At 32.2% G+C, this 26462-nt stretch overlaps 3 protein-coding genes and 1 non-coding gene across 4 annotated transcripts; 1 reads left to right on the forward strand and 3 right to left on the reverse strand.

Moving 5' to 3' along the window:
* Positions 1 to 2006: 2006 nt before the first annotated feature.
* Positions 2007 to 7909, reverse strand: LOC102606881 (probable ADP-ribosylation factor GTPase-activating protein AGD6). The gene is made up of 4 exons (XM_015531144.3): positions 6937 to 7909; positions 6744 to 6833; positions 2626 to 3118; positions 2007 to 2387 (listed from the first exon to the last, which is right to left on the reverse strand). Exons 1-3 carry the CDS (start codon positions 7747 to 7749, stop codon positions 2627 to 2629), a joined length of 1395 nt encoding a protein of 464 aa, XP_015386630.1. The 5' UTR covers positions 7750 to 7909; the 3' UTR covers positions 2007 to 2387; position 2626.
* A 3015-nt stretch (positions 7910 to 10924) lies between these two features.
* TRNAC-GCA (transfer RNA cysteine (anticodon GCA)) lies at positions 10925 to 10996 on the reverse strand. Its single transcript has one exon. It is a non-coding gene; the product is annotated as a tRNA-Cys (tRNA).
* A 9394-nt stretch (positions 10997 to 20390) lies between these two features.
* On the forward strand, positions 20391 to 24848 carry LOC102607364 (short-chain dehydrogenase TIC 32 B, chloroplastic-like). Its single transcript, XM_015531118.3, has 8 exons — positions 20391 to 20743; positions 23066 to 23297; positions 23404 to 23483; positions 23568 to 23721; positions 23796 to 23874; positions 24127 to 24211; positions 24295 to 24341; positions 24426 to 24848. Exons 1-8 carry the CDS (start codon positions 20626 to 20628, stop codon positions 24603 to 24605), a joined length of 975 nt encoding a protein of 324 aa, XP_015386604.1. The 5' UTR covers positions 20391 to 20625; the 3' UTR covers positions 24606 to 24848.
* A 194-nt stretch (positions 24849 to 25042) lies between these two features.
* LOC102607657 (uncharacterized) lies at positions 25043 to 25965 on the reverse strand. The gene has a single exon (XM_006480723.4). The coding sequence runs from the start codon at positions 25613 to 25615 to the stop codon at positions 25232 to 25234; it is 384 nt and encodes a 127-aa protein (XP_006480786.1). The 5' UTR covers positions 25616 to 25965; the 3' UTR covers positions 25043 to 25231.
* Between the last annotated feature and the right edge of the window lie 497 nt (positions 25966 to 26462).

Raw genomic sequence — 26462 nt, forward strand, 5'->3', positions numbered from 1 at the left:
TGGGTTGGGTAAATCATGAAAATAGGTTAGATGTGGGTTTTATATAGAAAATCATTTCATTATGGGTTGGGTATGGTTTACCCATGGGTCATGGACAAAACCCCAACACTTAAATTTTTCAAATAAAATAAATGAACACAAATAAGTGAAAGGCCACCATTAAATTTTTTACGGCGTGATAAATTATCAACAGTTAGAAATTAAAAATAACATGTAAAAATAAATTTAAATTAAATAAATATTGTTGTAAATAACATAAATTTTTTTCTTATTTACAAAAATAATTCCTCCCACATGGAAGGATCATCATAAAAAGAGCAGAAGACTCTACTAGTGATCAATAATAACTCGATTTGGATTGGGTCCGATATGCTAGATGGCGGCTAATTGATTGTCAATAATTGAATGAAATGCCCATATTAGGCCCTGTACAAAATTTTACTTACCATATAATGAAATTAGAACATAAAACATACACACTATATAATATCATAATGTAAATAAAATTAAGCATATAAGTAGACAACATAACTCAAAACTACCAAAACGATAAATAAAAATAAATATTGCATAATTAAATAAATAACAAGTGGCAAAATTTATTATTAGATTGTTAATGTCATATTTGTGAAAGTTTATTATTAAAGTGTATGTTCTTATTTATTGAGAAATAATATTTTTTGTGATTAAACTTTATTTTCGTTTTCTAGTATTCTTTAATTTAAGGATTAAGTTATTGTAAAATTTATAATTTTTATCCACTATATTTTTATATATTTTAATATCAATTTAATAATTAATAACAATTAATAATTATTATAATTTTGATATAATTAAATTTTATTAAAATAAAAATTATTTTGATAATAAAATTCAAACCAAACCCAAATAGTTTGGTTTGGATTGGGTTAAAAATATTTAGGTTGGTTTAGATTGGATCTAAATTTTTATGGTTTGATTTGGGTTGACTTAAAATCCAACCCAAACCAACCCATGCCCACCCCTAATCATAACAAACATGCACATATTTCTTTTAAAATGTTTATATATTTATTTTATCTAAGGGTATTTTATGTTTGAGACCGCTGCTGGTGGGAAAGAAAAAGGAACGAAGCTCGGATTTTCTTTATTATTATTTTTTTTTCTTTTATAATTATAATTTAAAATAAAAATTAATTGTTTATTGATATGTTCTAAAATTGAAACTTCCGGGCCCGGGTTTTTGAAACCCATGGATGCCGGATTCCTCATATGGTCTACACGCGGGCCGGTTGAACCCGGTCTACACCATCTTTAGTCAAAAGGAAAGTATTTATTAATTTTTTCAACTTACAAGTGGGTTGCACGGCAGAAGTTTGTCAGAAACTTATAGTATTTATTGAAGACCAGTGATTAGTTACGTTAAACGTAACACATGCACTCACAGCAACAATTTTAATGGTGAGGCCTGTTATTATTGCTGTAAGTGTGTGTACGTTTAACATAACATAGAGTGATCCTTTATTGAATCCAACGGCTGAAATTGGATATTTGCATTTTGTTATAAACATAAACATCAACAGGAGAGTCGGAGAAACACTATATACGTTCTCGTACATAATTATACAGCATAAATAATATGCCCATAGCAATAAAGTTTAACTTAAACTTTTGACTTAAAATTTTCAAATAGATTTTAAGTGTAATACACAATTTTTCCTTCAAAAGATAAATTCATTGATTTTCACTAGAGTGGTCCAGCTTAATTGGCTCAAGAGCAAAAATGTTTGAAGACATAACTTAATTTAATTATCTTGGTCTGCATTCGAAAACAATTTTACTGATGATTGTAAAAACTTAAGCCCATAGCAGAATTTTAAAATTAAAAAAAAAAAAAAACAAGAGAGAGAGAGAGGCCAGCAGCATAAATAATAGATTGAGAGATCGTACAGATCTATACAAGAAGAATACATGATTAATTTCAAGAACTAATTGGGAAATAAGAGATTATAATGGGGAAATTAATGTGAGGCAAAAAACGAAACATGAATGAATAATAATTGAACAAGCCCTTGCAGATCCGAAACAACTTTGAATTTTCAAAGTCACAAATAATGTTTCCTCACACGAAACAGCGGTCCTTCTTTGGATGGGGCAATCTACCCCGCTTAATAGTTGTGTACATATATAAACTACTTCAAGACACAAAGACCTCACGAAGTGGTCATGTAAAGTTTTGAAACAAGAAAAGAGAGAAAGGACTAAACATAGACTAACCTTCACAAAAGTGTATACGGGTCCAATTTTATCCAAACAACTTTCTTATCATTTGTACTATGGTAGATTTTGTCATAACCACCATCTTCAGCATCCCAGCCAGCCACCAATTCATGAAACTAATCACCACTCTGCAATAAGAAAGGTTTTGCAAGAGTGAATGTCATTCTACCCAGCCACTTACAAATCATACAATTTAGAAACTACAAATCAAACAAATGAGACAAACAACTGAACATAATGATAAAAATCAAAATGAAGCATCCAATATTAAAACAATAATTTAAACTAATTTGAAAAGAAAATCAAATGCAAGGCTAAACATGTCAAGGTATTAGAAGCCTAGAGTTGCACAATATATATACTCACACTAGAGAAAGCCTCCTCCTGTCCATGTGGCATCTGACTTCCCATTGTGACCCAAGGCTTTCTTATCAGATGCGCTTTGGTAGAAATTATCATATCCATCGTCTTTGGCATCATCCCAGCCAGCCCAGGCGTCATTGTTACCGGACCCTGTTCCTTTGGGAGTATCTTCCTTCTTGTCTTTTTGGTCCCAATCATCCCAAGAACTTGAGCCATAAGAATTATGATGCCCAGCCGAGTACTGCCCACCACCAGCAGGAGAATCCTGACCTTTGTTACCATGGTTAAACTCCTGATAATATCCATTACTCTCACTTTCATTTCGTTGCCAGTTATCATTGTTCCAGCCTTCTTTAGTGTACTCCTCAACCTTCTGGGAAGCCATTGCCATGACTCCCTTCATGATGCCCCACGTCCTTTGTCCGATCTCTGATGTCTTTGCAGTGACAACATTGACGGTTTCATTAACCTTGTGATCATAGCCGCCTTCCCTCACCTGCAATAAAGGTTATTTCATGCATCTTATATAATTTCAAATTATGGCAATTCTAATAATCAAGCAGTATCAAAGATAAGAATCACGCAATTATATCCACCATAATGAAAGCTTCCTGTTAATACATTTCACACAGTTATGCAACAGAGACAAAATTTACAAATTGAAAAGACCAAACTATAAAAACTTAAGCCCAAACACAATGACAGAAACTCAAGAACCAAAAATAAACAGAGACGTGAAATGTTCATTGCATGTGAGAGTAAAACATTCACTCGCTAATTAAAAGAGTCATCGAGAGAAGAAATGAAACTAAAACAAACTCACAAAAACATATGATAATGTACTTCCACTGATTAAAGTAACTCAAATTTTAAAAACCTGTCTTCATTCATTCAAGAAAGATATTTTTGCCTCCTCAAGGCATAAAGAATACTTGTCTTTGCAGATGTTAAAACATAAAGTCTAACCTTCTCTTTTAACAAAAGTTCTGAGAGTTCTCGAGAATTAACATATCCATTTCAAATTCATTGTTAGATACCAGCTATTGTTATGTTCCACGAAGTCACTTTTAATAGATACTGATGTCTTTCCAATAACAGATCAATGCAAGAAATACCAGAAAGCTAAAAAGGTTACGCGTGCGGAAACTGAACATGAGCAGCAGCTGAAAAAGGTTGATGGAATAGCTAAAAATGAATAAGATAATGGAAGCTCTTGTTGCTGAGAATACAAGAATGTGAATCACACAAAAGACCCAATATCTAAACACACTAATGGATCTAGATCCCAAGATGGACAACCGACACAGATGCATATCTCAGGATAAGCAGAACCTTCCCATTAGGTAATCAAGATAACAGGAATCAAGAGAGAGACAAGCATGCCAGAGCAAAGGGGCTTCAACATTGTATATATTACTTGAGCTACTAATGGCTCCAAGCTTTGACAGGGGGGCCGACAAGAATTGTTGCATCAAACAAGCCATTAAATTCAATCTTAACCAACCCACATATTCTGAATGTCGAATAAAACCCTGCCAAAATCACAAAAATAAGCATCATTCCCTTCCAAGCACTAGAATCGTAGGTTTACAATAGACTACTCTCAATCTGCAGATCATCAAAAACCACCACATTCATTCAAAACTTCAAGCCAAAATATCGAAAATAGAAACCTATACAGATGAAACTTGCCCGTCAACCAACTGATCACTTGAATTTCCTACTTCTGTAGCGATTCTGACTTCACAACCACTCAAAACCATTAGAAATAACCATGAACCCACTGAAAAATCCCTAAATAAGACCACTTTCACGACAATTAATACCAACTCTCACTTAGCAACTCCACATCAACAATTACCTCAACAATGCTAATAATATTTCTGCAACTGCAGTTATCATCTACCACCCAAAACCAATTACGAACCCCTTCACCAAATCATAACCACCACAATTTATCAAAGTTGTTGATAATCAATTTTCGAAGCCACGTCCTTCTTGAATTTTAGCAATCCCAACTTGCTAATACTAACATTTTCCGCCATTGATACCAAAAACGAAACCAATTTTTGGGCCTTCTAAGCAATCAAAATAACAGAACTATAAATTAACAATCTCACTCACCCCTACCCCTCCCCCTTCCTATGTCCCACTGTAACATTTGATGAAAGAACTGCAATAATAAAGACTTCTAAAGAGAGGGCTTTGGTAAGTCAGTGTCAGGCCCCAAACCTCAAAAGGGTCCAGGGTGATCTTTCTATCACACAATGTCTAAAAAGTGAAGAAAACAATTTACTGATGAGACAATTTAGACAATTATCCAACACCTCTATACTTCAATGATAAAAGTCACCTAAAAAGCTTTGGCCACCTCTCTTGATGCTCTAATGGCCAACCAAGAGGAGGTAGAAAAACTAAATCTTCTTTTCTCTTCAATTTCTATTTTTAAGTAGAAATAGAAGGCAAAGTTCCCGAGGTTTGTTGGCCTTTTTGAGATTCTTCAGAGGGTAGTAGATGTGGCATTTCAACTTGCTCTTACCTATCCGCTCTTGGGTTCATAACCGGTCCTATTGAATCAGTAGCACATGAATAAGGTCTTCTCGGCTTTCCCTTTCCCGGATTCCTCTATCATTATCTGGAGTTCATGGAGTATTTCATGTATCTATGCCACTCAAGTATGTTCCTAACTCATCTCATGTGCTAAGTTCTCAGCCACTCCAACTTAGTGATGATCACACTTATGAGAAGATGCCTATACAATCGGAAGGAACAAGCTTTGCCTACTAGGGAGATATCTTTGTTGAAGATTCTATGACGGAATCATTCGAATGAAGAGTTGAAGATTCTATGACGGAATCATTCGAATGAAGAGGCAACTTGGGAAAGAGAGGAGGAAATGTGTTTGAACTACCCCCAATTGTTTGAGAGATAAATTATTGAATTTCGAGGATGAAATTCTTTTGAGAGAAGAGGGTTGTAATGCATATGAATCAAGTGACTACTTAGTATTTTTTAGTTGCTATGATTATCGGTTATTTTCTTAATTGATATTTTTTTTGTCATTATTTTTTTATTATTGGGAGGGCATTGGGCTTAGTTTCATTTTATTAATTTTTTGGTCCCAGAATATGCCATTGGGCTTAATGCCATGTTTAAATTCAAGCCAATTTGAGTCTTTTTTCCCTAAATCAAGCCCGTTAGCTAAATTTACCTTACATATGAAACTAGAAATTGAAGAGAAAAGAATACTTTTTTTCTTTTTTTTACCTCCTCTTGGTCGGCCATTAGGAAATTAACAGCGGCGGCCAAAGCTTTTTAGGTGGCTTTTATCGTTGAAGTACAAAAAGTGTTGGGTAATTGTTTAAGTTGTCTCATTAATAAATTGTTTTCCACACTTTTGAGATATTGTTCGATAAAATGATCACCCTTGGACACCTTTTGGATTTGGGGCGTGACATACAAGAATAGCATTCATGTTCAATGCCACAGCTTCAGCGACAACAGAAATAGCTTGTTTCTGAAAATAGTAGCTTGCCCTAGCCAGTCAACCACGTGGATTCTTCTTCCAATAAAAACAATCTTCTTCCGATAAAAACAACTAAAAACCATGAATCCAATAGACAAGTTAACTATGAGAAAATTTCTCCATCCAAAAACAAAACTTTGCCAGTTCAATAATCACAATGATTAAATTTGGAGGGTAATTCTATATCACTTTATAAAACTGAGATATGGGATTCACGATGACTAAATTTGGAGAGCAGTTCTAACATCACTCTATAAAGCTGAGATATAGGCTACCTCTGCCTAAATATAAGTCCTTTCTATGATGGTTGAAATGAGAAATTCAACAATACAGCATTTTTGCATGTGAAACAGACTACCTTCCCAAGCGTTAGTCATAATATTTCACAAACAAATATCTTACGCAATGAATTTCTAATGATAGAATAAATACAACCATTCACATATTAGCCGAATGCATTAGCTAGCAAAATAAGTGCAATAACATAAATCTCAATGCTGCAATCAAAACAAGGACAATACCACAAACTAGAAATCACAAAGTTGCAATGCAAAAAATAAATTTATCAGCATTCACAATCAAAACCCAAAATTACCTTAGAAGTGAACTCCCTTGTGCCCGCTTGAACAACAGTCGCAGCAGACTGAGCTGCAGATGCCGCCACCAAAGATATCCTACCAAACCCCTAAACAATCACATACAAATATACATAATCAATCAATCAATCAGTCAACCAAAATCAAATAAAACAAATGAAACTGAATCAATCACTAAATCCCATCGATGACCTGAGAAACAGCAGAGAGAACATCTCCCTGCGAATTTGTATTCCTCTGTGTAGGCGGGGGTGTGGATCCAAACCCGACATATTTCCCCCCTTGGGAAGGCGGGAGCCCCTCGGGCCGAGCCTCATTCTCAGCAATTTTTCGAGAGAAAAAGCCCTCCTTATTAGCAGCAGACGCCTCCAATTCCGCACGTGTGTAAATATCTTCAGTCGATTTTGATCGGGAAGCGGGCATGCCTCCCATGCCACCACTCCCGCCTCTAAAATCGGAAACCGATTGGTTCCTTCTCATATCATTCGACGATCTAAAATCGTCGTTGTCCCAACTATCCCACCCTCCATGATTGCCATAATTACCATTCCTGCCAACGCCACCGACAGAAGCACTCTGTGCCAGCGGAGGCCTACTACTACTTTTCCCAGCGTTCAAAGTTTCTTTGACCACAGGTGGGTCCCGCCAGGGGCGGCCCTCGGCTATAGCTTGGATTCTGTCGCGATAAATGCTGGCGGCATTTGTGTTGTATTTGGTCACGATATCCGTTTCTTTAGGGATCCCGTATTGGGAGAGGAACGTGTTGAGGCGTTCGTTGCCGCCAGCTTCCATTTTCTTGATCTGGATCTCGGACCAGGAGTCCATGGTAACGGATCGGACAAAGGAGATGTGGACACCGAGGCCGCGGTGCTTGCCGGAGCACTCTAAGCACATGAAGACGCCGTAGGAAACAGAGGCCCATTGAGGATTCTTTTGGGCGCAATCGACGCAGATCTTGTTACCTGGCTGTGATTGGAGATCTCGTAACCGCCTCGTTGCCGCCATTTTTTACGGTCCGATCCGATCGATCTGTATCGGATTCACTCAAAATCGAATCGACGGGGAAGAAAAATGAGTTGTATGTGATTAGAGCGAAAGGCAAATGGATGATAATAAGATATAAAAATTAGAGGGAAAAAAGAAAAAGAAAATTGTGATAATATTTTTTACTATTTTTTATTTTTTTAAGGGAATTGAGGGAATGTAAAGGGATCACCGACGTCGTTTGAAAGAAAGGTGCAGTGGGTACTCTGTTTGGGGTCCAGTTTTTCTGTTTGTTTGCACTTTGCAGTACCAGCTGATGATGTGGCGCGTGTGCTTTCTGCCAGTTAAGACCCAGCACTTTGCATCTCTTTGCTTACGCGGATCTTTCCATTTCTGGAAAATAACATAACAAATAAATTACTTGAGTCATTATTCTCTTGGCATGTCATATGCTGGACTGGAAGTCTGGAAGGGAATAAAAGAACGTGTAAACTCCACGAGTCCAATAACTGTCATTAAAATAACTTTTAAGAGGTGGATTAATTTTTAATTTTTTATTGATAATTTATGTTTGTTTGAAATTGAGGTGTTGTAACTTATAAGCAACTTATAAGTTATATCTGTTATGAAAAAAAGTTATAATTATAGAATAAAAGTTAATAACATGTAGTAAGTATAAATTTTAAATAATAATTTTTTTATTATATAAATAAAAAATTATGTCAACATAATTTTTAAACTACAGTAATTAGTATTTAACAAACACTTTAATGTTATAGATTAAAAGTTACCGTTGTCCATTATCAATCTCAAACGCACCCTTAGCATTTCATATGTTTGATCAATGAAAAAAATAATAAAATGTCAAATTTTGTAATTATTTAATAGTAAAATATTAGAAAACAACACTAGTTGCACATAGATAATAAGAGGAAAATACCCCGTACAACAAATAGGTTAGAAACTCGTGAATTTTGTAACTCTTCCAAGACTAATGAGGATTGGACAGCCACGAGCATAGGGGTGGCAATAAACTCCAGATCCATGAAGATTCGGAAGATCTGGATCCAGAAAAATCTGAATCCGCATGTTAAAAAATTCGGATTTGAATGCAAGTGCATTTGAAAATTTAGGTATCCGGATTCGAATTATTTTATAATTAAATTATTTATTTAATTAAATTTCAATTGAAAAATATATAAATTATATTATTTATTTAAATGTACAAGCATAATCAACTCTATAATCTTTATTGACTATGAAAAATATATTAAAAATAATAAATAATAATAATTAGAGAATATTGTAATGAATCGGTTTACCTTAATTTTTTTTTTATGTTTGATTTATGTTGTGAAATTATCATTTGGGAATTTATGGTGTTGTTGTATGTTATTTATGTTGAATTGTTGATTGTTAAATTATAATTGAATTTTATTTGATATTATTAGGTAAATTGTTAAATTTAAAATTAATTTTAATTTATTATTATGCAAATCCAAATATCTAAAAAATTCACTCGCAATTCGTACGGATATTACCCGCATCCAGATCCGCATATTTTTTTGTAGATCCGGATGCCAGATGTTCAATGCGGATCCAGATCCGGATTTTACCATCCCTACACAAGTATCATAGCTAGTGGTAAAACTCATTCCCTGTAGTTCATAAAGAGATCGAGTGATTTTGAGTCTTTGCATTTATTTTTATTTTTTAAAAAATAAAGGAGTGCACAAAGTGCATATCAATTATTTTTTATTCCCCTTTTTTTTTTAACTTGAACTCAATTAACTAATTAAATAAAGTTATTTGAAAACTACATGGTCAAATACTCTTATTAGTGGCAATTTACATTATCCTTACATAGGAGTGTCATACTATAATTATTTATAATTACAATTCAAAAAAAAAAAGGTGGGCTGCTGTATAAATAATGTTAGGGTAAAAATATTTAATAGAATTTAGAAGTAATCTATTTGTGGCATTCAAAAGCTTATGAAAAATATGTCGGTACCCCCGGTGTGCATGAACTTGAGCATGCGTCGTATATATCACGAAGGCCCAATTGCCGAGGTCCATTTTTGCTTAGGTGCTTGTACGGCCCATGGATTTTGAAGTTCATAGCCGAACGCTTGTGGGCCTTGATTGGTGAAACTTGAGTGAACCTTATGGACCCTAATCATCCTTATTTATCAAAAGGACTGCATCAATTTAGCGGCGAGGTGCTTTGCATGCGTTCTTGAAAGAAAAATCGAAATGATTGACGATAAACGCCCCTCGCTTTGTGGGCAGTAGTTAACCATATTCACTTTCAAATTATTTATTTCAATCTAATTAGCAAGGGTAGGTTCTAACGAATCCAATTAAAGATTTACTTATTTCATCAACCGTTGTTATATTTTATATGCTATATTTTGAGAAATAAAAGAGAGATTGACTTAATATATTATCTCTAAAAAGTCTTTTCTAATGATCTATCATGTAACCACAATCCAGCTAATACAATCCAATTAAAGAATTATTAAGTGATTGATTCACTAAATTAAGATCAAATAAGAACTATATTACATACCTTGACAAAATCACTATTTTCTTTAAATTGTACTGCCTTTATACTTTATAAAAAATCATATTATGCATGTAATATCATCTTTATAAATTAATAATTATTAGTTTATCAATAAATCAATAATAATTAATAAATTAATGTTCATTAAATCAATAAATTTTTCATAGTCCTAAATTTGTTAATTTATTAAGGTTCTACTTGTATAATAATGTATTAAAGCTAAACGATGATAATTGTCTTTAAATTTGTATTTCAACTTTTTTTTAAAAAGAAAATACACACACACAAAATTGAACTTAATATGATGAACTCACTAACTAAATATTTATAATCAATATTTGTATGTTATAAAATCGATTGGTTCAAATATCTAGTGTGGTGCCGCAGAGTCTCAAGAATGTGCTCTCTCCCCTTAATAAATGTACCCCAAAACTTGCCTGCAAAATTGCTGCTCTCCCTCAAGTTCCTACACACACATTGACCTACAATCCTCCAGAATAGTAGCACTTAAAAAAAATACAATTGCATCTGCATTTTATAATAATATGTTAATTGTAGAGAACTCTCCTCCCTTGGGTCTCGCAACATATGCATCACCAAAAATTTATGGGAAAAATAAATTTTGGAAGGGCCCAACCGGGTTCGAACCGATGACCTCTTGATCTGCAGTCAAATGCTCTACCACTGAGCTATGGACCCCATTGCGGTATTTTGTTGCATCAAAATAAAAATATAATCGTAATTTCTATGTTGTGTTGCTTTGCTCCAGCAGTTGGTCAAATTGAAAATTGAAAGAAGGTTATCAATGGCAATATGGCATTAAATACGCACCGCATGATTAATGATACCAATAATGATATTTTGTAATGGTAGTATGGTACCCACGGCCCATGCAATAACACATTGGCCGTCGATGCTATAAGGTATGGGGGCATGAAGCCCATCCAACTCATTCATTCACATGTCCTGCATTTATCATTTCCACTTCACCCTCTTCAACATTTATTGTCACCACCAAATTCCACAACGTTCACCCTTGAAAGTTTTTATTATTCATGTTAAAGGTATTGTTCCGAGGCCCTAGCTAGTGCATCATCATCAAATCATTGGCATGGAGAAGTCTTTTGGTACACACAATTTTGCATATGTTGATCGTTTAATGGAACTTTTATCATTATATCTAACTATTCCTGCGATACAATATTTCTTAAGGTATGAACATTAATGTCTTGCCGAGAGTGTACATAAAGCTTCTATTTATTTTTACTACCGTTCAATAAAATCATGCTATTTATACAATCATAAAAAAAAAACAATATGTAATTTTTTTAAAAGAAAATTTTACTGAAGTAATTTTGGGATAACAACATTTCGGTTCAGTGGTTTCCAATGTTATTTTTCAAGTACGGACGTTACTCGTGCAATTATATCAAATGGGTCCATGATTCCTCCCAAGTTTTGTTTTGTTCTTCTTCTTTTAATATCACATCGCCATATTCTCTTAAATCAATTCTATGATGGCAAAATTTAGATATTTATTTTGGATCTAGAATGAATGGGACCTATTTTTGAACGATTAAAGGACCTGATAAATACACGTAAGTAAACTCAAATTTTGTAGAAGGAGAATTAATTAGGGATGGCAATGGGTAGGGGAGGGGAGGGGACCAATCTTCCCGTATCCATTTCCGATATTTTGTGTATGTCTCTGTTCTCTCATCGTCCCCATCAGAATTACTTGAGAGAATTTCCATCTCCTCCCCGAATAATAACAGGGGATCCCCGAGGGTCCCCGATTTCCAAATAACTAATACATTTTTTTTGTTTTCGATTTTGAGTTAATCATATTAAAATAAAAAATTCAAATAAAAGTAAAGTTCAGAATATTTCTTACATTAATATCCATTACAAAAGTCACATATATTAAATTAATAAGTACCGCAGCATGCAAGGGATACAAACTTCTTTTACAAACTATCGTGAACAAATTAATAGTCTAATACAAAATTGTTACAAATAAAATCGAATTTAAATTCAAAATTAACTTTTTCAATGGTTTCGTGGGCACTTTATAAATGTGGACTATTCCCTTTACAGCACAATAGTTAAGTCGGAGCAAAACAAGAGCAAATATTAGATTATATTATATTAGATTTTAAAATTGTGATTCGCTGTGGGCAATTATAACATCTAAAAATAAATAAATAAATAGATTTAAATTTAAAATATTTAATGAATATTAAAATTAAAACAAAATTTTTGGGTTAATAGAATCTATCCGATCTTTTTAATGTCCTAAATAAAAATTTATGACTTTAATTAGTTAATTAGGCCTAAAAGTTCAATAATATAAATATTTTGATATTTTTTATTTTTACCAATATTTATAATTTTATAATTCAAATTTTATTATTTATTTACTAGTAATTTTAAAAATAAAAATAAATTAAAAATTAAAATGGGGAAATGGGTAGGGGATGGGGATTCCACTTCATCCCCGTCCCCTCTCCGAATAAGAAATTGAGTAAAAATTCCTCGTTCCTTCCCCGAATAAAAAATTGAGTATAAAATTATCCACATACTCTTCCCGAATGGGGAAAATCCCTGAGGCTACCCGTCCCTGTGGGGATTTTTGTCATCCCTAGAATTAATTGTTAGGTTATTAGATGGTCATGGTGAATCACCAAGTATTAATGTTGGGGTCCGGCTACGGTGTAACTGTGGTACCATGCCATAGTTGCATCCAGCCGTTGGATCCACTTAAATGGGTGGGATCCATTAAGATCTAACGACTGTATGTAATTGTGGACAACTATAATACGGTACCACAGTTACACCACAATTTTTCCCTTAACGCTGTAGTCTTTGGCACCAAATTTAAAGCAATGATTCACCAAATTTAAAGCAATTCTATGATGGCAAAACTCATTGACTCTTGAATGGTCTCTCCGCGTACGCGTGAGTGCGTGTCGGTATAAATACGAAGGACTTGTCACATTGCCCACATTGATGACCCCCCCCCCCACAATCTGGTTACTTGTATGCCTCTTTCATCATAAAAGATTATCAATTCTTCATAAATTTGACTCTTTTCTGTCTTCCAAATTCAAATTTTCAAAAGTTAGATTCGAATTGATTGAAGAGTTTGAAACTATTGGCACCCCTTTAATAACTTCTTAAAACTCTTTCTTAACGGCACCCATTTAATAATTAGAATAAATTAAACTTTTTGTTTACACCTATTTTTATTTCTTAAATACCCTTATTTTCATTTTCTTCTTTAATAAAATCCCACATTTTCGTTGTATAAGTGTAGAATACCAAATATGGTCTTCTTTCTTTGGAATTTTATTTATTAAAAAAATTCATTAAAATTTGAAAATAAACCCACATTATCATCAATAATTTGTCTGTCTATATTTTTTTCACTACTTAAACCCATATGATTTAAAAAAAAAAAATTATTTTATGAAAATATTATGAGTAATTTTCTTAATGATAGAAGGTGGAGTGGTTATAGAAAAATTATTAACCGGTTAACTAGGAACTAAATATTGAAGAAAGTAAACTTGTTGATTTTATAATGAATTATTAGATGTTCTTGGTTTTTGCAAAAAAACATAATCAGCATTAAAGAGATGATTGTTATTCTTTTATATGCTTTTAATCATGACTTAAGTAGTAAATATAGAGAAGGGATTTTGAAGGGTGACAGCAACTCCACTCTTGATTGAATTCAATTTTTTTATCACGGAATGCAAAAATTTCTTCTTCTTTTTTTCAAAATACATGGGGTATACTAACGATAAAATTATGCTATAATCATCGTATTGTAATCCTCTTTCATTTTCTATGATTCAACCCTTTATTTTCTTTCTTATAAGTACAACGATAATTTTATTTTCTATTCTTCTTCCCTTCTTCTCCATGTGATCTAATTTTCTCTGTTTAATAATTAATCAACTGCTAGTGATGAACCTCTTATGATTAAAAAAAAAAATATTAATCAACCAATTATAATTAACAACAGCCAACTTCTTTGCAACTATTGGTTCGTTTCCTCAATTGCAAAAGCTTGATCATTAAAATTTATTTTTACTCCGTACAACATTGTTAGTGCCAAAATTGACCTTAGCTAAATAAGACTTTTAATTTTGTTTTTTTTTCTTTTAACACCTGTAAAAGTATTTAAACATATCAAGCTAATTTTTATGTTGACACATTTATTAACAATACTGTTAATACCAAAATTGACCTTAGCTAAATAAGGTTTTTTTTTTTTCAAACATTCATAAAAATTCTTATCAAGTATTTCTATGTTGACACATTTATTAATCTACAAAATGTCTTCGTTTAGAGTAGTTGAGAAAACTATTATGATTTTTTGTTTTAGTTTTCCAAATCAAACCCATTTTTCTCCAGTCTTTTTCTCTAATAGCCATTCGCTCATACTTATGTTTTGACCCCACCCACCCAAAAAATAAAAAGGCCCACCACACAATTCTTCTAACGATCGATTGATTTTTTATTCTGCTCCTTAATTTCCTTTTTTTTTAATTGCACAATGCTATTTTCTTTCAGTGATATTGTTGCTTCTTTTTTATATTCTTTTTCTTTTATTCTACCTTAACTGCAAAACATACTTTTTTTTGCAAATAATTAATTTGTTGATTTTTTTTTATTGTAAGGAAAAATGTGGCAAGTCAAATAACCAGAGCATGAAAACATGTGAGCATGAGACCTTGAGAACATTTAAGCATATGAGCATGTGAGCATGAGGGCACGTGAGTATAGGAGCATATGAGCATGAGAGCATGTCAGTATGACAGCATGTGAGCATGTGAACATGCAAGCATGAGATCATACTAGTTCAGTAGAAAGTTTAATAAGTCAATTAAGCATAGCTATGTAAGTGCATTAGAACTTGTGATTATGAGATAATGAGAACATGTTGGTATGAGAGAATGCAAGCTTAGTAGGAAACTTAATAAATCAATTAAGCACCTTACATGAAGGTATGAGAACATGTGAGCATGAGGCCACGTTACATGAAAGCTTGTGACCATGGGACCACGAGACCATGTAAGCGCGTGAGTATGTAGAGGAGAATGAGAGCATACAAGCTCAGTAAAAAGCTTAATAAGTCAATTAAGTACAGTTAAATGAGAGCATGCAAGCTCAGAAGAAAGCTTAAGAAGTCAATTAAACACAATTACATTAGAGTATGCAAGCTCCATTAAGAAACTTAATAAGTCAATTAGGCTAAGTTAAATGAGAGCATAAAGTCAAATGAGCACAATTGTTAAAGAGCATGATTGCAACCGAGCATTGTGGTAACACTTAATAAGTAAAAAAAGTATGATTGCGGGAGATTGTGGCTGTAAGAGAGTATAATAGCACGAGAGCGCTACCATGGCAGATGGGTTTAACTAAAAAAGCCCACCTGCTGAATCTAATAACGAGGCACCAATAATTGGAAACATTATCAAAGACAGTAAAAGAATCTAGAAGCTCTTGAAGCACAAAGCAAGATAAAAAAGGAGATAAATGCTGGAGATAAGCGTTGATATTAGACAAAACTCAATTTAAGAAAGAGATAAATATTGACATCAGATAAAAGTCTTAGTGATAAAGATGATCAACACGAGAAATTATCGAGGACTTGGGATATAAATTTTATTATAAATAGAGAATCCTTGATGCATAGAGATATAGGAGCAAATGGTTAAACAAAAAAAAAAGAGCTTCATTGTAATTCTCATTTAATTGTGAGCATTACTTTTTCTATACCCATGGATATAACCAAGTGTTAACCACGTAAATTCACTATTTTTTTCTTATATCGTCCCATTATTTAATTCTCTAGTTGATTAGAAATTCCGTCAATTTTTTTTAAAAAAATGCAATGCCCTTAATTGCAAATAATATTTCAGTATTTTGCAATTAAAATTTTTGATAAATATCAGTTTGTAGAGTATTTTGTAGGGTGCAAATAGTCTCATCCTATTTTTAATTATCTAATTATTTACTAATTTGAAACAATCTAGACTTATGTGATAAAATTTTGAAACGTTTTATTATTTATAATTTCAGTACACAACAAGGGTTGCAGTGTTAATAACCAATTTAACACATCCACCCATTAAAGCTACTCTTCCGTAAAATCTGATGGTGATAACACAAACACAAAAAAAACAATGAGGGTATTACACAACAGTTGTAGGGTAGTTAGACTAGTCTATTAACAAGTTAAATACATGTACTTTTATTACAAATTAAATATGAGTATAATTGGAAAATTTATGTTTACTGGACACGAGGCTTCACCCTTTTATTTAAGAAAATATAAATGCTTTTAATAATATTTGAGAAAGTATATTTACCATTGCTCATAATTGCTAGAGAAGATTCTTATTAAGTGCATGTTTGGTATGACTTATTTAATGATTATAAGTGATTATGTAATTCCTAAAGCTTTTCTTTATTTTATTTTATTTTTTTGCATTGTCTAGCTGTACTTTGAGAGGAGTTTTGGAGATTAAGTACTTGTTTGCTATAATTTATCTAATGGTCATAACTACTTATGTAATTCCACAAGCTCTTTTTAAAATTTTCATTATTATTTGATTATTTTTTTAGTAGAGATTTTGAAGATTAAATGAGCTATATTGAGCTTAAATTTTAGGTTTTTGAGAGTAGATGTTAAATTTTCTTTTTAACTTATATGTAATATAGTTCAGCCTCTTTTTTAAAATGTTAGAATACCTAAAATGTCATTTACTTATTTGTCAATCATATTTCATTCCTTCAAAATAATTTTATAATTTCAATGAAAGCTCTTGTTGACAACCCAAAAAACAATTGGTAAAAACTTTATTTATAAAAGCTTTAAATAACCTATAAATAAAAAGTTATACTAAAAAGAGCCCAAACAAGCTATTCTACCTCTATTAACAACTAAAATTTTGAGCTTTTGAAAATAGATGTTAAAGAGCATTTTTAATAGTTAAATTGTCTAATATATTCTTTATTTGTTACACAATATTATTTCATTTATTTTATAATATAACTTTAGAAAATTTATCAATTGAAAATAGTCTTTTATAATTTTTAATAAAAATTCTCAATGATAACTAAATAATTAATTTTTTTAATAAAAACTCTAATTTTTAAGAGACTTTGAACTGAAAGGGGAAGCCTTAGTAGTGTGGAAATATTAATTGAAACATGCAAAACATGATGTTTGATGACAATAAAAGTCAAATAATATATTTAAGCTGGAACAAATTGGATGGGGTAAATAATCGGTGAGGGGAAGTGGGTATGATTAATGAGAACGAATAATATTAAAAAATTAATTTTAATTAACACAGTTGTATTGTCGGATATTTATGATTGGCTTTTTGTAGTCTATTTGGGATTGAAGTTAGACAATTGTAACTTAAAAATTACAGTACTAAGTGTTTGGTAAATACTAGCTGCTTAGTTTGTATTGTCGGATATCTATGATTGGTTTTTTGTAGTCTATTTGGAATTGAAGTTAGACAACTGTAAAAATTACAGTACTAAAGTGTTTAGTAAACACTAGCTACTTAGTTTTCAAATTAAGTTGATTTGATTTTACATTTATATAATAAAAAAATTATTATATCTTTACTAATTTTGTCAAAATTATTATTTAAAAATTGTATTTACTACGTATGATTAACTTTTATTTCATAATTATAATTTTTTTTCCACAACAGTTGTAGGTTAAAAGTTATACCACCTCAATCCCAAACGTGACCTTGGATATTTGCCCTTTTCGCACATTGGCAAAAATTCAATGCGTAAACAATAAAAGAAAAGACAAAAAAATTTGGGAGTACAAAATGTATAATATTGGCACCAAGTGCCAAAATTAGTACTTAGCCTTATAACTCTGCATCACATACTTTTAAAATAAAGAAGATTGAGGGCATGTTTGGAATTTGTTGTAATTTAAAGAATAATATGATTATGCTCTGCTGAGAAAAATAAACAATTATACCATACAACAATTAGCAGTTTGGTAATTTTATTGTTAAAGGTGCTATAAATGTCAAAAACATTTTGCATGCATTTACGTATTAAAGTGTTTTGATATGATATAATGACCATAAGAAACAAAGAATAAATTGCTCACACACATTTAAAAAAAAAATTTCTAACACTCAATTTTGCACCATATGAAAAATTAAACCACTAATTGAAAATTCTTTGAACTTTATAATTCATAGAAATATTTTAATGAACATATATATGGATATATCATGTAATTGATAATTTAATGGTTATAATTGTTGTAATAAGAAATGTGAAAAGTCACAATAAGCATGACTGTAGAAGAGCACATCAAGAAGAGAGCACGATAGCAAGAGAATTCAATAACTAGAAACTTGAATAAATAAAAAAAACATGACTATAAGATAGCACAGCTATAAGAGAGCTCAGTAGTTGGAAGTTTGAATAAGTTAAATAAGTACAACTGTAGGAGAGCACACCTACAAGAAAGCACGATAGCAAGAGAGCTCAACAACTAGAAATTTGAATAAATCAAGACAGCTACAGGAGAGCTTAGTTAAATAAGCATGACAGCAGGAGAGCACAACTATAGAGGAGCACAATAGCATGAGAGATCTATAGCTGGAAGCTTAATAAGCCAAATAAGCATGACTGCAAGAGAGCACAACTACAAGAGAGCATGATAGCATGAGAGTTTAGTACCTAAAAGTTTAATAAGTTAAAGGAAAATTATCAGTTATATACCCTTAAATGACACCCGTATCAAACATGCTACAACACTTTTCAAGTGTATCACTCGTATACCGTAAGTTGATAAAACACTTCTGCCGTCCACCAATCCGTTAACTTCCGTTAGAAAAGTTAACATAATTATGGCAAATTGACTATTTTGCCCTTGAAACTCAAAATAAGGTAAAAATATGAATTTACCCTAAAAATTAACTTAAATTTTCAATACACAATTTCTTTTATTTTGTTATTAACAATACATTTTTTATTGAAAAAATATGAATTATTAATGGTACATATTATTAACAATTATCTGTAAAAAATATTCATATTATAACATAAAAAAATATTAACAACATATTATTTACAATTATAGATATTATACTATAAAAAATTCCAGTTGGAGCTTGGAGGAGTAGATCTTCAAAAATTTAGGTTAAATTTTGAAGGAGTAGATTCGGTTGTAAAGTAGCTTTTTTTTAGCAATTATTAATAATTATTCGATAAATGGGATGACATGTTATTTTTATTAATATATATCATATGACATGTTATTTTTTATTAGGTAAATGAGATGACATGTCTTTTTTTTTAAAAAGACTAAATTACCCTTATGATGTCAGCGCTTGCAAACGGCAGTTAACGGATTGGTGGACGGCAGAAGTGTTTTGTCAACTTAGGGTATACGAGTGATATATTTGAAAAATGTTGTAACACGTTTAATACTGGTGTCATTTAATGATATATGACTGATAATTTTCCTAAGTTAAATAAGCATGATTATAGGAGAGTAAAATATAGAAGTCAAAAACCCAATGACTTTATTTTACAGAAGAAAAGTACTAAAACAAAATTACAAAAAAAAACTCATAATAAAATGAACACAAAACACAATAAACCATATAGAAGTCGTTCCTAGAAAATATTTCGTTAAAGAGCCTACGCAAAAACCACGGCCATAGGTCTATAAGAACCTCCTCGCACCACCATATCAAAACTCTATTGAATTAGAAAATAGGAATGTGTGTGTGTGTGTAAAAGGCAGCTGTATTATGCACTATAAAAGTCTAATAACTCGGCATCATCAAAGTAACAGTGTTTACATTCTCTGAGATTTTTTTTTTTTTATATAATGGAGCCTAGTAAAGATTAGGACAAAACAGAGCGGGGAATAGTATTCCCATACATATCATTTCATAACCAATATCCATACATTCTCTGAGATAACCCCACAATAATGGTACAAGTGTGACTAGTTGAAAGGTCGTTGAAGCTATTAACAGCTCTTCACCAGCGAGAATTAATTAATGCAGCCACCTCCTCATTGCACATGAAGCTTTCTATTTTCCCCAAGTCCCCACCTACAAACCTCCAAACACTCATAAATCCCTAATGCATCCCCCTCCTATTTATTAACCTTACACCATCTTTGGCAGAACGAAACAAAACAAACACGGATTATTCTTTTTTCCTTTGTAGTTAGCTTTCGAGGAAGTTTGAGGTTATATTTATTAAATATATTTTTCCTTTTGGTTGTATCTGAGTGATCTAAGCAGATGGGTATCGTCTCTTTGATAACAGGAAGGCCTGGATCAAGTGGGTTTGGTTCAGCTTCCACTGCTGAGCAGGTTACTGATGGGATTGACGCAACCAACCTCACTGCTGTCATCACAGGTTAGCTTCGCTTATAGCTTTAATATTCAAAAGTTCAACATTATGGTACTTGATGGTTTCTTTGATGTATGTGACTCTTTTTGTGAATCTTTCGATCAACTTATTGTTTTCTTTATTGTTAAATCTTTTTTTGTGGTGAAGAATATGGAACTTTTATTCAACTATTTGTAATGCCGGCTCTACCACGTTACTTGAGGCCTTTGGGGAAACTACACATTAGGGTTTTATTTATTTATTTGTCAAAATAATTTTTTTTTTAAAATTGAAATTGTAGTTTAGAGCTTTCCTTTCTTGCTTCTTCATATGAAAAATCAATCGTTATGTGCTAAAAATAAAAATATATAATCGTCCACATTACGTTCTCATATTCAAAACTATGTATCATTCACAGAGAGAATGTCTCCTTTTCATATTTATTTAGGAATTGATTAAAAAAAGTATAATTTAAGAATTTATGTAAGAAAAAGTTTATTAATATAAGTTTTAGTATTTTGATTGAATTTTTCAAATATAAGAAAATGGGGTCTTTAATTGCATCCGTTGAGGCACTTACTTGCCTGGGCTTTCGGCCGATCATGCAAATTTGGATCCATATCCCACTGACGTTTGTCTCATGCCTCCCAACCAAAATCTAACCCATTAACAAGTAAATAATAAAACAGTGGGAGAAGTATTAGGCTTGTTTCGTCACATTTTCTGTTTTGCGAAAATAATAAAATGAAAAACATTTTCTGTAGAACACTTTTTAACATCGTTTTTCATTTGATAGAAATTGATGGTATCCATTTTCTACTTTTTGTTTAGAAAAGCAGACAAGGATTAATTGTCGTTTCAATTTCACTGCATCGGAAATTGCACAAAGGCTCCACAAACTTTTTGGTTTTACTTCATCGTAATTACTATGACCCCATATGTCTTCCTTTTTTATTTAAAATTTCACAGCAATTAGAAAAAAAAAGGGTCCCAAATATCTTTTATTTAATATAATTGCTTCATAAATACTACCAAGTATAATTTTACAATTTTTGTTTTAAACACTACTTTTAAAATAAGTTACTAATCGTGTTTTTATATTCACCCAAAACTAATAATTTTTTATTATTAAAAAATACAAAAACACCATTTGAAAAATAATACCAAATGCACCCTTAACTTACGAATCATATTTATGATTCAAAAATAATTTTTAAAAATTGGGTGTGTTTGGTATTATTTTTTAATTGGTGTTTTATATACTACTTTTAGAAAAAAGAAAATGACATTCTTAATGTGACATTTTTTAAATTGAAAATATGTTGACCAGTTTGATTTATAATGAGGGGGGAAATGACATTTTTCCATTAGTACAGGTTTGATCAAAAATTAACCAAAATATAATAAACGTTTTATAAAAACTCAATTTGAAAATAATTAAACCCAATGTGATTTCTAAATTATTCTTTTTGTATTTTTTTTCCAAAAATAAAGAACTATTGTATGCAAAGCGTGTCTTAACTGTAGACACTTAGAAAAAGAGGGAGGAAAAAAACAAAAAAACAAAACAAAACAAAAAGAGAGAGAGAGCGAAAAATGGACCTGGTTATGCTTTTTGTCCTCTCTTTCTTTTAAATACTCTCATGTTTTTAATGTTCATAATATATATTAATAGCATGCTTTTGTAAATCTTCTTTAGTTCTTCATATTGATCTCTGCTTTAAGAATTGCTCTGATTTTCTCTCTCTCAAGAATGAAAGCACTAGAATCTTTTTTTATATAAAAAAGAATTTATGTATAAATAAAAAAAAGTTATTATCTTTTTATTGCTTAAGTTATTGGGAAATATAAGATATAAGTGTAACAAGTATTGTTGCATAACATTTTACTACTAAAGAATTGTAAAATCTTAAATTTTATTATTTTTCTGTTAAAACTGTTACTTAATCGTTGGTTATAACACCTTTAAAATATTAATTTTACCCTTACTTGAAAAAACATACAAAGAATATTGATGAATTTAAAAAACATTAATACAAAGTATATTAACATTTTTTTTTTTATCAATACCAATCGTAATATGTTTCTAATAATAATTTTACTCTTCATATTCAATGAAATTGTTATTTTGATTTTACTTTACCCCTATTACATCAACATGATGTATGCGATCAATTAACAGTTAACTAATCGTTATAATTAAATTTATAATTATTTAGTAGTAAAGTGTTATAGTATAGTCATTACCGTACCTAAGCAGTAAAAAGATAATAACTCAGATAAAAATATTTGAACACAATTAAGATATATATTTGGGGATAATTAATTGACGAAGGAAAATGCTTGCAGGAGGGGCAAGTGGAATTGGCTTGGAGACAGCAAGGGTCTTGGCTCTACGTAAAGCTCATGTTATTATTGCTGCAAGAAACATGGCAGCTGCAAATGAAGCAAGACAGCTTATTCTAAAAGAAGATGACACTGCTCGTGTTGATACTCTGAAACTTGATCTTTCCTCTATTGCTTCTATTAAAGATTTTGCTCAGAACTTCATTGCTCTTAATCTTCCCCTCAACATCTTAATGTAATTTTACTCGCCCCTCTTTCTCGAAATATTACATAACTATCTACTGATGTTTCTGAGAAACAATAAAAGCATACTATAACATGCAAAAATTAATTTAATGCAGAAACAATGCTGGAATCATGTTCTGTCCCTACCAGATTTCTGAAGATGGAATAGAGATGCAATTTGCAACAAATCATATTGGTGAATACTTTAATTTGAAGCTGTATTGGTTGTTATTAATTAACTAGCTAAATTAGTATTCAACTTTAAATATTACTTTTGCAGGGCATTTTCTTTTAACAAATTTGCTTCTGGACACAATGAATCGCACGGCTAAAGAAACGGGTATTGAGGGCAGGATAGTGAATCTATCATCAATAGCCCACCAATACACATACAAAGGTGGGATTCGGTTTCAGAAGATCAATGACAGGGCCGGGTATGTTTTGATCATATAATAATAATTAATCAACTAAAAATTTCTTCTCATGTACGTCATAAATTTTGATTCAGTTACTCTGACAAAAAGGCTTATGGGCAATCTAAATTAGCTAACATATTACACGCCAATGAGCTCTCGCGACGATTTCAGGTAATCGCAGTAAATGATTTGATGATCATTTTTGTTTCCTGAGTTGGGCCCTGCTTGGTTTTGAAGTTGGGTTTGGAAGCTAAAATAATTTGATCCATCAAAGTTATTATTTAAAAGTCACATTCACTACACACCATTAACTTTTATTTCATAGTTGTAGTTTTATCTTATAAGTTACAGTATTTCAATACCACTAGGAACTTAGTAGCCCATGAATATCGTCACATGATAATTTTACTAACTTGGTTACAGGAAGAGGGAGTGAATATCACAGCAAATTCAGTTCATCCGGGGCTAATAATGACGAATCTTTTCAAGCATTCTGCTGTTGTGATGAGTATGTTCTATCATATATAATCCCAGAAAGTAAAAACAAGCAGCGTTAAGATGTTTGTTTTCTTACTATCTTTATTTGTGCAGGATTTTTGAAATTTTTCTCATTCTTCCTGTGGAAAAACGTACCTCAGGTACTTAATTTCCTAAGAGCTCATTGAAATTTATCAGCTGATTATTAACTAACTAACGTTACCTTTTGAAACTAATGGCTCTAGGGGGCAGCCACAACGTGCTATGTAGCTCTACATCCAAATCTGAAAGGCGTAACCGGAAAATATTTCCTGGACTGCAATGAGATGCCGCCAAGTGCACTTGCTAGAGATGAAACGCTGGCAAAAAAACTGTGGGACTTCAGCAACAAAATGATTAACTCGGCTTCAAAAACCTCAGCATAAGGTTATTGCAATACTACAGACTTACTACGAGTGAAATTAGAGACTCAAGTGCTGGTTAATTCTAATGTTTATATATGGAACCGATTGAAATGGAAGGGGGTGTCGTGTGAATGAATTGCTTAGTTATGTATGGAAGCATAAGTGGCTTTGAGAAATTGATTGATGTCAATCGCATAAACGTGTTGCTTGTAATCGACGATAGTCACAGTCCATGTACCCACATTTTGCTTCTCCTCTACGGTACCCATAGCGTGTACTGATAATCAGAAAAGTCAATAAAATAATTATCTGACGGTGCAAGCAAATACAGGCCGTCGGAATGGCGTGGTCACGACGTTAAATCAGCTTCTGTTTATCAAATCACTTATTTTATGATTCCAGACATACCCTTTATAACGTAAAATGCAAGTGTTTGATTATTTTGTAGCAACGTCCTATTTCGTTATAATAAAATCAAATTCATGTCGTAAGAAATGATGTATCATGTACAGGCTTCTTTTTTTCTTTTATTTGTTTTCTTTCAACAAAATTAATTGTTTACGACGAAATTGCACGTGGCTGCTATCGAAGGTGGAAATTAAATTTATAAAAAAAAAAAAAGAACCTAAAACTTACTCATGAAAGAGTCAAGAGGAGTCGTCGTTCTCAAACAAGCCTAACGCTCGGACCGCCCAAGCGGACCCAGCCACGACAACGGCCGCAAAAACCGGAGGGACAAGCAAGTCAATTTTGGATCTCCTAAACAGGTGGGCCGGCAGGCAGAGTATCTCTCCCGGCAGGTCCAACGGAACCCTGACGGCAGCGGACGCATCACCGGCAGCGCCCTCGCACTCTTTCGAAAATGAAGAGGAGGGAGATATCGACCAGACAAACGTGACCTCAGGCCAAAACGACGCCGCGGCGACGGTTGCGGTCAGGAGAACCGTCCACGCGGCAGCGTAGAGGAAGAGGGGCCACCGTGATGTGATCTTGTGAAACAGGGAAGTAAAGAAAGATAGAGACATCGTCATTTGTTGTCCAATCCGAGAAAAACCAAAACGTTAAGGGGGGCGGCTTTAAATGAAAAACAAAGGGGAGTGGAAGGGGACCTAATCTTCAACTACTGGTTGAGTGATATAATGTGGCTTGACCGATGAGCCGTGGAATGACGTGAGTGTCGTTGCTCACCTGCTAGTTGCTTCAACGACTCTATGACCGGTAGCAGGGGGCATTGGGACACGTGTCGTTTTGTTAACAGTTGGCGTTTCAGATAACTGTTAGGGGAGTTACAGCCTACGTGGTAGATTGCAAAGAGTAATGAATCTAATGATAAACACACATTGGAAAACTTTAGCTGGCATGTAGTAAATTAATTTTTTAATAATTTTTAAGTAAATTAATTATATTATTCTACCGTACAATAAATATGGAGAGAAAATTTTAAGATATATACAACAAATCAGATTACAAATTAACTAACATTTTTATATGCATTAATTAATGGACTAATTACAAGCATATAAATTTTATGCTAGATAATGTACTATAAAATACAGAACTCTCTCTAATGAGATTGTTTCAAAATTTATCTGATGTCATTATCATTATTTTAATGATTGGTAAATATAGCAACATGGATAAAATACAGGGTCAATATGAGGTAGCGGTGGTTGGTGAAATAAACTGCTTTTACTGTACCGATGAAAAAGACAATCGATTAAAAAATTAATTTAGTATTTGATAAGCTATGGTGTTATGAGTTTAAAAAAAACAAAGTACATGTATTTGGTAAGTTTTATTCGAAAGATTTGTTTTATTATATAATAACCAAAATAAACATAAGTTTAAATTGCCTCTTATTTTTCAGAGCATGTTTAA

The sequence above is a fragment of the Citrus sinensis genome, chromosome 6 (genome assembly GCF_022201045.2).
Source record: "Citrus sinensis cultivar Valencia sweet orange chromosome 6, DVS_A1.0, whole genome shotgun sequence".
NCBI lineage: Eukaryota > Viridiplantae > Streptophyta > Magnoliopsida > Sapindales > Rutaceae > Citrus > Citrus sinensis.

Coding starts and splice junctions, on each gene's coding strand:
- LOC102606881 (XM_015531144.3), bottom strand. CDS start 7,749: ATGGCGGCAACGAGGCGGTTACGAGATCTCCAATCACAGCCAGGTAAC. Junction 6,834..6,936: donor TTCTCTCTGCTGTTTCTCAG/GTCATCGATGGG, acceptor GTGATTGTTTAG/GGGTTTGGTAGGATATCTTT. Junction 3,119..6,743: donor CAAGGGAGTTCACTTCTAAG/GTAATTTTGGGT, acceptor CCTTTATTGCAG/GTGAGGGAAGGCGGCTATGA.
- LOC102607364 (XM_015531118.3), top strand. CDS start 20,626: ATGGGTATCGTCTCTTTGATAACAGGAAGGCCTGGATCAAGTGGGTTT. Junction 20,744..23,065: donor CCTCACTGCTGTCATCACAG/GTTAGCTTCGCT, acceptor AAATGCTTGCAG/GAGGGGCAAGTGGAATTGGC. Junction 23,484..23,567: donor ATTTGCAACAAATCATATTG/GTGAATACTTTA, acceptor TTACTTTTGCAG/GGCATTTTCTTTTAACAAAT.
- LOC102607657 (XM_006480723.4), bottom strand. CDS start 25,615: ATGACGATGTCTCTATCTTTCTTTACTTCCCTGTTTCACAAGATCACA.